Source organism: Podarcis raffonei, chromosome 1, assembly GCF_027172205.1.
Source record: "Podarcis raffonei isolate rPodRaf1 chromosome 1, rPodRaf1.pri, whole genome shotgun sequence".
Classification (NCBI taxonomy): Eukaryota; Metazoa; Chordata; class Lepidosauria; order Squamata; family Lacertidae; genus Podarcis; species Podarcis raffonei.
The window spans coordinates 118,185,393-118,198,010 of NC_070602.1; the positions used below are offsets into that span (position 1 = coordinate 118,185,393).

Below are 12,618 nucleotides of genomic sequence, written 5' to 3' on the forward strand. Positions count from 1 at the left end.
ATAGCCATCGGCTCAGTTATAAGGCAGCAAAACAGTATCTATGGAGGCTGTCCAATCATTAAAACACATCCCCAGCCCTGAAAAGAAACCAAACAGTTTTATCTATAGTTAATCAAAGGATCCATAGAATCCATTTGTTAATGAAGTAGAATCATGTAGAATTGGAAGGGACCCTGTGGATCATTTAGTCTAAAAGCCTGCAATGCAGGAATATGCAGCTGTCCCATATGGGGATCGAACCTGCAACCTTGGGGTTATCAGCATCATGCTCTAACCCATGGGTAGGCAACCTAAGGCCCGGGGGCCGGATCTGGCCCAATTGCCTTCTAAATCTGGCCCGCAGACGGTCCGGGAATCAGCGTGTTTTTACATAAGTAGAATGTGTCCTTTATTTAAAATGCATCTCTGGGTTATTTGTGGGCCTGCCTGGTGTTTTTACATGAGTAGAATGTGTGCTTTTATTTAAAATGCATCTCTGGGTTACTTGTGGGGCATAGGAATTCGTTCATTATTATTTTTTTTCTTTCTTTTTTTAAAATAACTTTTTATTCAAAATTAAAACGAAACATATTATCCAGAAACATATTATCCTTGTTTTCCCATTTCCCCTCCCTTCCCCTCCCTCCCCCCACAGAACCCACCCACCCCCACCCCCCGACTTCCCTCAGTTCCAGTCTTTTATTTCTCTAAAAATGCTGTTTTCTGCATGTTACACAGTTGTATAAATCCTCAACCTATTTAGCTGATTATTATCAATGAAAAGTTTGTGAATGTTTATTCAAAACCAGCCAAGGAGTCCAGTTCACTTTGTTGTGTCTTCAAATACTTTGTAAAGGGTTCCCATTCATCTCTAAAGTCACAGTTATCCTTGTCCCGTAGCTTGTATGTCATATTTTTTTCAAAATACAGTCCGGCCCCCCACAAGGTCTGAGGGACAGTGGACTAGCCCCCTGCTGAAAAAGTTTGCTGACTCCTGCTCTAACCAACTGAGCTCTCCAGAGCTATCCGCTTCAAGCAATTCACACTAAAAAAGTAAGCTATGAAGATCAGAATTAGACAATGTCCCCCTTCAGACTTTGAACACAAGTACAAGCTGCCTCTCCCCATGCATAAGTAATTGTGTGAAAGAGTGTACATTAGTTGATTTTTTAAAAACTCGGCTATTGTGTACACAGGCATACAGACGGCACACTTTTATTTATTTGTTTATTTAATTAATTAATTTCTATACCGCCCTATACCTGAAGGTCTCAGGGCGGTTCACATAAAATATCAAATACATAAAATCAAACCAAAACCAACAACCCAATTGAAAACAAACAAACCCAAAAGAGCCAGTATTTTAAAAAAGGGTATACGATGTAGATCAAGTCAGGCAAAGGCCTGGTTGAAAAGGAACGTTTTTGTCTGGCGCCTAAAGGTGTATAATGAAGGCGCCAGGTGAACTTCCCTGGGGATAGCATTCCATAGACGGGGAGCCACTGAGGAGAAGGCCCCGTTCTCGTGTTGCCACCCTCTGAACCTCTTGAGGAGGGGACACACAAAGGAGGGGCTCAGAAGATGATCTCAGGGTCCGGGTAGGTTCATATGGAAAGAGGCGGTCATTGAATTATTGTGGTCCTGGGCCGTTTAAGGCTTTATAGGTCAAAACCAGCACTTTGAATTGGGCCTGGAAACTAATTGGTAGCCAGTGGTGTTGGACCAGGATCGGTGTAATATGCTCAAACCGTCTTGCTCCAGTGAGCAACCTGGCCGCTGAATTCTGCACTAGCTGAAGTTTCTGAACCGTCTTCAGAGGCAGCCCTACATATAACCCATTGCAGTAATCTAACCTTGAGGTTCCCAGAGCATAGACAACAATAGTTAGGCTATTGCTGTCCAGATAGAGGCGTAGCTGGGCCACCAGCCGAAGTTGTTCAACATTACATGTGAATACCTGTGCAAGTGTACAACTTGATTGTTTGCGTACTCAGATTGTACGCTCATTGAATGCAAGACGTGAACACTCCTAGGGAGAAGGGGGAAGAGGGACTGAGCCATTGATTCCCACCCCCAATGCTGCACACATTGCCAGCACCCTTCTACATATGTGGCATTCTTCTCTTTTTTGCTTAGCTTGTTTAGATTCTATTTAGCACACAACAAGAATGGCTCTTTAATCTTTTTGGGGATCACAATACCTCATTACCTGCTGTTCACTCAGTAAACAGCATTTGAAGAGAAGCTGTGCTTGATTAGAAAGGCAAGGGCAAATCCCTGCCTCAGTGTCTGTTTATGAGTTCATCCTAAATATCTTCACACTTGGGAAGACAGGTGAACTAATATCTGTGTACTGGAAGAAGCAAAGATTGCTAGTGTTAAAGCAATGATTCTTCAACATCAACTTCGTTGGACTGGTCATGTGCGGATGCCTGATTATAGTGTTCCAAAGCAACTACTCTATTCCAAACTTAAAAATGGAAAGCGCAATGCTGGTGGTCAACAAAAGAGGTTTAAAGACTATCTCAAGGCAAATCTAAAAAAATGTAGTTTAAACACTGACAACTGGGAAACACTGGCCTGCGAATGCTACAATTAGAGAACAGCCTTTACCAAAGGTGTCATGGACTTTGAAGACACTCGAACTCAGAACACAAGGGAGAAAAGTGCTAAGAGGAAGGCATACTTGGCAAACCATCACCGTGATCAACTCCTGCCTGGGAACCAACGTCCCCACTGTGGAAGGACGTGTGGATCCAGAATTGGCCTCCACAGTCACTTACGGACTCACTGATAAAACTGTGTTTATGGAAGACAATCATACTCGGCTATGAGTGATCGCCAAAGAAGAAAGAAGAATGAGTTCAGACCCTCCAAGTGTCCCCATTTTCCAGGGCTGTTCCTTATTTAGAGAAGCTGTCCTGGTTTCTGATTTTATCCCGGAATGTTCTGCTTTTCTGTAAAGGTAAAGGTAAAGGGACCCCTGACTGTTAGGTCCAGTCACAGACGACTCTGCGGTTGCGGCGCTCATCTCGCTTTATTGGCCGAGGGAGCCGGCGTACAGCTTCCGGGTCATGTGGCTAGCATGACTAAGCCGCTTCTGGTGAACCAGAGCAGCACACGGAAACACCGTTTACCTTCCCGCCGGAGCGGTACCTATTTATCTACTTGCACTTTGACGTGCTTTCGAACACTGCTAGGTTGGCAGGAGCAGGGAGCAAGCAACGGGAGCTCACCCCATTGCGGGGATTCGAACCGCCAGCCTTCCGATCGGCAAGTCCTAGGCTCTGTGGCTTAACCCACAGCACCACATGCTTTTCCTTCCCCTATTTTCATTGGAGAAAAGTTGGAGGGTATGGAGTTATCCAACCCCCAAGCCGTCTGAAGGCAGTCCTTTAAAGGGAAGGGTTTTTTATGTTTGATGTTTTATTATGTTTTCATATATTTTGGAAGCTGCCCAGAATTCTGGGGCAACCCAATAAGATGTGTGGGGTATAAATAGTAAAATTATCATTATGGAATGGGATGTCCCTGTTTTCATCGGAGAAATGTTGGAGGGTATGCGAGTCCTCTCCCCTTTCTCTCACGGGCTCTTATACAAACAACGGTTTATCTGAAGCAATGTCACCCACTTCCCAAACCAAACATGACTCTGTTCTGCAAAAGTACCAGCAAACTGGGAGAGGAGTGAATCTGCAAAATTATAGTTACAGCGAGACACTGCCTAATGAGCATTAAATTTGCCTTCTGTGTTATAAATGGGACATGTATACAATCTTTCCTTACTGCAGAGAAACTGTCTTCCCCCATTCCAACAATCTGCATGTGCACAATGACTTTCAGATGCCTTTGAGCCATCAAAAAACCAAATGGATTTTGTACTTTATTTGTCTAAATGTGCATCTTTCCCTTAGAATTTGGCCGACATAAACTCTCCCTCTTATTTAAATGGTACTCGGGCAGAGAACAAAATGTCTGTCCGGATCAGGGAAGCTAATGTTAGCTAAATAGGAAGTAAAGAAACCTCAAGCTATTAAGCTGCGACTGACCTTGAGCCCTGTGATGCGGGCCACTGAACAGCAAATAGGAGGTGCTGGAGGGGAGAAAAGGGAAAAGGCAAGCAAGGCCCTTTTTTAGACTGTTTGCATGCATTGGGCGTGATGTTTATTTCCAATGAATTATAAAACCGAGCTTGCTGTTTCCAATTACTGTACGTAGAATCCTGCCACTTTTGCTAGGCATTTGCTTTTTTCATTGAAAGGTATTTAAAGCCTTTTAATTAAAGCTGCCCGGCACATTACAGTTGCAGCATCATTTTGAACGTAAGATGGATATTGAAAGTTATCATTTAAATAGATCCATCAAAAGAAATATGTTTTGATTAGATAAGAAGTTTTGCTTTAAAGCAGCAGCCGGAGCTTCTAGCTGGGAAGGCTTGTTCAACAGGACATTTCTAGAATGCCATTAAAGATTACATTGTTTTTCCGTAAGAACGTTATTTTTGAAATCCCAAAAGATCCGCCTTATTTTTTAATCCATGCAGTTTAAAAATAAAAAGTTGTATTAAAATGCATTCGGATATTTGCTGCTCACTCATTTATTGCTTCTTGTGTACAGGCAATGAGTGTTTCACACAGGGGTGGCATTCTTGACCCCTGTGCACATCGGCGGAGCGCTAACAAGTAAATAATAATAAATAATAAATAATAATAATAATAATAAATTATATACACACTGCCCATCTGGCTGGGTTTCCCCAGTCACTGGCAGCTCCCAACAGAATATGAAAAACACGATAAAACATAAAACATTAAAAGCTTCCCTAAACAGGGCTGCCTTCAGATGTCTTCTGAAAGTCAGGTAGTTGTTTATTTCCTTGACATCTGATGGGAGGGCGTTCCACAGGGCAGGCGCCACTACCAAGAAGGCCCTCCGCCTGGTTCCCTGTAACCTCACTTCTCGCAGGGAGGGAACCGCCAGAAGGCCCTCGGAGCTGGAACTCAATGTCCGGGCTGAACGATGGAGGTGGCAATGCTCTTTCAGGTATACTGGGCTGAGGCCATTTAGGGCTGTAAAGGTCAGCACCAACATTGAATTGTGCTCGGAAACGTACTGGAACCAATGTAGGTCTTTCAGGACCGGTGTTATATGTAAATAGGTCCTTGTTTCAAACAAGTACAGGGGGATCAGTCCATCTCTGGTCCTTTTCCCTCTTGACATATTGATTCCATCCAATTTTGTGGGAACTTTTTTTTCTTTTTAACAAAACTCCAAAAAAAAACAACCCCTTTACATTCACAATAGTATACATTTCATATTCATTTCTGTATGTTTTCCCCAAAATATCAATTCCCTATGCATTTTCCCTTAAATATTCATGCATTGCATTGCCACCCAAAATATTCATTTTAATACATGTTTTTGAGCCGAGAAGTGCACTGGAAAATTCAAAGAAGTGTGCAGCGCATGTAGGATGACTGACCAGGCAGAGGCTGTTTGTGTGGTGTTTAAAATGAGGTGCTACTTGTGTTGAACATTGCATAGGCCCTGGTGTCGCATTTATTCTGGGTCTAAATGTTTTAAAGGGACCAGGTGCATCTCTCACCATCCTCCTCTTACAGAATAGCCCACTTTGTTCTGTGTTGAGTGACAGGCTCAGCAGGATGGAGGCAAGGCTTCAGTGGCACCCTGGACAGCTCCATGCATGGCTCTGCAAGAGCAATGCTCAAATGTTGTTTCAGCAGCAGTCACCCTCAGACTGACCCTTAAATAGGGGTTACTGTATCATTTCAGTTGCTAGCTCTACCTTGCATGAGAGGAGCCTCTTGATTTAAAGGGGACAAGTCTACTTTAGCAGCCATTAACCCAATGGAGGAGGTAAAAATGTGGCTCTCCTTAGGCTCTGAGTCTTAAGAGTCAGAGGAAGAAAAAGAGTTTGGATTTGATATCCCGCTTTATCACTACTCTAAGGAGTCGGTTGGTGCCTAGGACTTGCCGATCAGAAGGTCGGCGGTTCGAATCCCCGTGACAGGGTGAGCTCCCGTTGCTCGGTCCCTGCTCCTGCCAACCTAGCAGTTCAAAAGCACATCAAAGTGCAAGTAGATAAATAGGTACAGCTCCAGCGGGAAGGTAAACGGCTTTTCAGTGCACTGCTCTGGTTTGCCAGAAGCAGCTTAGTCATGCTGGCCACATGACCTGGATCCCTTGGCCAATAAAGCGAGATGAGCACCGCAACTCCAGAGTCGGCCACGACTGGACCTAATGGTCAGGGGTCCCTTTACCTTTTAAGGAGTCTCAAAGCAGCTAACATTCTCCTTTCCCTTCCTCCACCACAACAAACACTCTGTGAGGTGAGTGAGGCTGAGAGACTTCAGAGAAGTGTGACTAGCCCAAGGTCACCCAGCAGCTGCATGTGGAGGAGCGGGGAAGCGAACCCCGTTCACCAGATTACGAGTCCACTGCTCCTAACCACTACACCACACTGGCTCTACAATGTGACTTCCTAAGGCTAGAGATGTACTGGAACAACAGAACACTCTGGACCAGGTACTTCTGCTGCAGTTTTCTTTCTCCTAATCTGAATTCCAGATTAGGAATTCCAGAAAAGGGGGGGGGAGGAATCTGACTCTATTGCCATGACACTGACACATTCATGACACTCACCATATGAGTTCACTGTTGGAGGGAGTGTTGCCAGATTAGAGAAACTGTAGCATTTAACAAATTCCTCTGATGACCTGCTATAGAATCATGTTGGATGTAAAGCAGATTCAGTGGGAAACTGCCATTCACCATAGGTGTGGGTTCAAACTTTGCTGCCCTGTTTTTGGCACATAACTTCGGTCACCTCAGCTAAATCCCAATCTTCTTACTCGGCTTATTCTTAAAGATGGATGGCTAGTATCCTATATATAAAGGGGGTTTGAGAATTCAGATAACATGTATCTCAAAGCCCTGAAATCTTAAAACTAGCTTTTTATTTTTGTATTTAATATAATAATAATAATAATAATAATAATAATAATAATAATAATAATAATAATTTTTATTTATATCCCGCCCTCCCCAGCCGAAGCCGGGCTCATAAGTAGTACATAACTTATGTACTACTTGATTGTCAAAAACACACACACCAAAACAACAAATAACAAGACAATGAAATTAGCAGTTAAAAAAAAACAGTTCAAAGCAGCTTTTTAATAGAAGTAAGCGTACACACGATAAGCAAACTATAGCTCACCTCAGGAGCCATCCAAAATGGGGTTCCAACTGATGTGTTTCTCCTCAGCCTCGTGCTGGTAAGCTGTGCAGAAACACCTGTAATGATAAAATGCATTCCAAATATTGGCACAACAGCATTCCTTTTTGAAAACTGATCCTTATTGCCCTTTCAATACAATGCCAGGGAGAGCAATCAAGGTCAATAGATTTACACAATTCCCCCCACTAATGGGTGACTTTATGCAAGTCAGGCAATTCTAAAGTCAGTGCATTTTGAAATTGCCTAGCCAAGATGTCATTCCCAGAATCAATTGAGGCTTCTGTTTAAATAGAATCAATCACCTTCTATGGTGGCGCATCTCTGCCATTTGGACAGATGTCAACCAAATTGCATTTGAGATTGGCAGATCATTTGGCTCAAAGTACACCATATATATATATATATATATAAAGGTAAAGGTAAAGGACCCCTGGATGGTTAAGTGCAGTCAAAGGCGACTATGAGGTTGTGGCACTCATCTCACTTTCAAGCCGAGGGACCCGGCGTTTGTCCACAGACAGCTTTTTGGGTCATGTGGCCAGCATGACTAAACCGCTTCTGGTGCAACAGGACACCGTGACAGAAACCAGAGCGCAAGGAAACGCCGTTTACCTTCCCACCGCAGCAGTGTCTATTTATCTACTTGCACTGGCATGCTTTTGAACTGCTAGGTTGGCAGGAGCTGGGACAGAGCAACAGGTGCTCACTCTGTCATGTGGATTTGAACCGCCGACTTTCCTTTTTTTTTTTTTTAATAATATTTATTAACATTTTCAAAAAACAAACAAGAACAAAAAAAATAAACAGAACAAAAGAAAAATACAAAAATACGTAACAAAATTAAACAACAAAAGAAAAATAGAAAAAACACATAAAGTTATCGTTCTTAACCTTATTTCTCAGACTTCCTCACACTTCCCCTTCTTGTATTCCAATTTAAGTTGTCAGTTCAGCAAGTCCTTAACTTATTTCTTTACCTTAACTTATACATTTATTCTAACATACCATTTTTTACTTTACTTCCTTTTTTCCATTTCCTCCATTTATTTTTACCAATCTTATTTTCAATTTAATTTAAAAAAGAAGAAACCAATTTTACCTTATTTAAAACACACATCAATACTTATACCTCATTAACTATTCTTAGACTTTTTTCCTAAAGTCGACCAAAATTTCCCTTCCACGATTTACCCAATTTCCTTACCACTAATTAAAAGTAAAGAAAAAAGAAAAGAAAACAAATTATCCTTATGTGCCCTTTGGATTCCCAACCTCCACCCACCCTTTTCCCGGTTCCAATCCCCAACCAATGTCCATCAGTCTTTGTGTTATTTATTTAACCTGGAGACCTCACATCTGAGGCCCTTTTATCTCTCTCAGTTCCTTTCTGCCGGCCTCTTTGATAGTCCTTAATGTTAGACCCCAAGTTTCGAAGGGGCTCCGGACCAGCAGAGTTTTTGTTGCTTCCAGCCAGTCTTCCATACTTAAAAGTAAAGCCTATGGGGTACTCCAACTTTTGTTTCAAATTTCTTACAGATCCAGATATCCCCAAGGCTCCAGCTTTCACCTTCCGCAGATTTATAATCCTCAGGTCTTCAGATCTCCTCCAAGGGAGATCTCTCCTTTTTCCAGGCTCCCATTCAGACCAGGCTTTCCACATCCAATTTTTATTATCCTTTTTTATCATCATGTCAGGCCTCATATTGTAACTCTCCTTTAGCTCCTGCACGTCTCCTGCTTCTCCTTCATTTTCTTCAAAAACAACACCTTGCTCCATCATTTCTGCACTTTCAGTTTCATTTATTTGTTCAGTTGAATAGGCTTCCTGTTTCAAATCTTTATCCAGCTCAACACTGTTGTTTACTGACCGGTGTAGTAGTGATATCTTTGTAGACATAACATTGTATTCATCTTTCAAGTTTCCCAAGAGAGCGAGCGTTCTGTCCAGTTCTGCTTGGAATTTACGTACTCCAGTCATTTTTGTAATGTAGTATCCCTATTACCCCTCTAGGGGGATTTTAGTTCCTTAATGCTCCTTTCAACTCGAAACCAAAAGTCCAGTTATTTTGTATCAGCCCTCGTTGTTTTCAACAAAGTTATACCAGATGAACCAACAAAAACAGCAGAAACAATGTTCTCTTTTTCCAGCTGGCAACTAGCTGACTAGCAGCTCTCTTGACAGCTGTCAAAATCTTCCATGCAACAGACTTTCTCTTGGGGCGTTCCCGGGTCTCGGGGGGGGGGTGAAATTCCAGTCCCCAAATTCTTTTTATCCTCCAGTAAATCCTTATAATGTCAAAACCGTGAAATCAAGATCTTTTCACTAGAAAACAGGTTCTCTCGACCTTAGTTGCCCAGTCCTTTGCTTTAACTTGTTTACAAAGAGGGGGGGGGTGACTTCCTTTTTAGCCCCTTCCCGCTCGTTCCAAATTCAAAATTAATTTTTTTTAAAGTCCCAATCTCCGTATTACTCACGGGTTAGTATTTTAGAGTCCAATCGATCTTGGAAGAAGTTGGCGCTCTCTGTCAATGGCTTGCGGCTTCACTCCGTAGGCGAGGGAGTACTCTCAGCACCACGCCTCACCCTGCCTCCGTTCCGAAGCCTTTAAAAAGGCTCCGTCGCGGATTGGGGGGGCGCAAATGGTGCCCGCCGAGTCTCTGTGTTCACAGGCATCCGCGCCTGTGATTTTAAGGGTCCCCGCTTCGCCGCAGCGGCCAGACCCAGACGCTACGGAGCCGATTCCCTCCGGAGCTCGGAGGGAATCCGCCATTAAACAATGGCGCCAACCCGGAAGTCCCTGAACCGCCGACTTTCCGATCAGCAAGTCCAAGAGGCTCAGTGGTTTAGACCACAGCTCCACCCGCTCCCTTTTTACATTATATTGCAGCTGTGGAAATCTCGATGGGTCCCTCCAGACTGGTGTCTTATTGCAGATGTATACTGCAACCTTTTATTGACACAATCATAGTGCATTAGTGATGGATTTATTCCGCTTCAGTTTGATCTGCAATATAGGCATCCCCCCAATGTGTGATCGACTCATGCACAACCATGTACAGTGGTACCTCGGGTTACAGATGCTTCAGGTTACAGACTCCACTAACCCAGAAATAGTACCTCAGGTTAAGAACTTTGCTTCAGGATGAGAACAGAAATTGCGTGGCAGTGGTGCGGCGGCAGCGTGAGGCCCCATTAGCTAAAGTGGTACCTCAGGTTAAGAACAGTTTCAGGTTAAGAATGGACCTCCAGAACGAATTAAGTTCTTAACCCGAGGTACCACTGTATACGCATGGTGCCAGGAAATCATTCCATTCAAACCCGGAAATGGCAGGAGAGAGCTTGTGTCTTGCAAGTACACTCTTCTTGGAGCCCAAAGAGGACATCAGTGAGGGAATCCTGAAGCAACCTGGAGGCTCACTGTGGCTTTGTTTACACTGCTCAGTCTCCCCGCCTAACAGCTGATCTGCAGGGCTGTGTGGAGAGGGTCTCTTCCTTTAAATTCCAAGGAGTTTATCTCAGTGAAGACCTTACTTGGAAAATCAATACAACCCAGGTGGTTAAGAAAGCCCAACAGAGACTCCATCTCCTCAGAGTATTGCGAAAGAACATTTGATGATCTCCTTCTACTGGTCCACAATAGAAAGTGTCCTTTCATACTGCATCATGGTGTGGTATGCTGGTTTGACATCAACTGATAGGAAGTGCCTACAGAGGGTGGTGAATACAGCACAAGATATTATGGGCTGTCCCATGAATCCGCTGGATGACATAGCGGAAGAACGTTGCCTCAGAAGAGTGAGGAAAATTCTCAGGGATGATTCACACCCTGGCCAGCACTTTCTTGATCTCCTGCCCTCGGGCAGAAGATACAGAAGCATGATTAGTCTCACCAACAGGGTAAAAAACAGCTTCTATGTGTGGGCTGTTAGGCTGCTGAATGAAAAGATAACAACAGGGCAAGTGACTTTCGCGTTTGGTGGGTTTGTGCCAGTAAATGAGGGGAATTAAGACTAAGAGAGCTGAGTGGGGGGTGCTCGTGTAATCTCACTGTATACAGGTTGTACAAGTGACAATAAAGTATTTCAATTTTGATTTCAAGTGCAGCAGCAGTAGCAGGAGTTGCTTTTCCACTTACCCCCCAGCCTCCTGCCAGCCCCAGAGCTTCAATGACAGTTGTGGATATTTTTTACATACGGCATTTTGGGTATGGATTGAAGAGAGAGTGGTGGAAAGGGCATTTAAAGGGTGTTCCCCACTTTACACAACTTCACTTATGCACACAGGGGCCTGGAACATGACCACTGCATAAATCGCCTGTACTCCTCCAACGCAACCACGTTATTGCTGCGCTGAGACACTTTAACACAGCAAAAGCAGGAAAGTTATGGGATTTCAGCATGATATCCACTGACTGGAAATGAAGAAGGTTGGCCACCTCAAAATGCTTGTATTGGAAGTGGAATCACAAGTAACAGCATCGTGAGCACAAATCATGGTAAATGTGCAATAAAAAGGATGTCTGGGGAGCCTAATCTCCACCTGTATTTGGGAACTGAAAACCTTATAGAGTCATCCAACAAAGAACAAATTATGTACTATAAGAGGGATAACTCAGAGAAGTTCGGAGTAATTTGGCAACCATTTACAGAATTGTTCACTAACTGAATATTGATCTCTGTAGTTCTCGCCCATGTGCAAAAATTTCCTTTTCTGTAATTTGCTGTAGATCGCCTAAGAATCTGTATTCAATTTTAAAATGGCTCTCTTGGGCTTAATAGCATGTATTGATCACAACCAAAAGTGACAAGTATGGTATATAAGAGTAAACAGGTATTCAGCAGTCATGTCTGCATCAGACTTAGACTTAAAGGCCCTTCCCTTCCCTTGGGCATGGTAGTTTTCGAAGGGGAAGATGGGGACCGCCCCCCAAACAGAATTTTCAGCACCTTGACCAAATTACAACCCCCAGGATTCATTGGGGAGAGCAGAGACAAATCAGTGTGTGAAACCAATAGGGTGTATTCAATGGTGGTTTTGTGCTGGGAGAAAGTGGGCCACCCTGTTTTCAACTTAACCAGGCTATATGGGGTGTTAGAGGATGGGTAGTACCACTGGTGGGGGACACATCATACACCTTCTGGGGTAGTTTTGCATCTTTGGTCCCCAACCCTGCATTCAGCTAACACCTGTGGCTCCTAGAACAGCCTTTCTCAACCTGTGGGTCCCCAGATGTTGTGGAACTACAACTCCCATCACCCCTAGCTAGCAAGGCCAGAGCTCAGGGATGATGGGAGTTGTAGTCCAACAACATCTGGGGACCCACAGGTTGAGAACCGCTGTCCTAGAAGCTGTCTGCATGCGACAGCAGCCACACCCT

General features: G+C 43.6%; 1 protein-coding gene across 1 annotated transcript in view; it reads right to left on the bottom strand.

Moving 5' to 3' along the window:
* Positions 1 to 12,618, bottom strand: part of MYO3B (myosin IIIB) — a 259,294-nt gene that overhangs the window by 226,956 nt on the left and 19,720 nt on the right. The window contains exon 6 of the mRNA XM_053375945.1: positions 7,220 to 7,296. Within this exon, the coding sequence (XP_053231920.1) occupies positions 7,220 to 7,296 (77 nt within the window). The remainder of the gene's footprint in view (positions 1 to 7,219; positions 7,297 to 12,618) is intronic.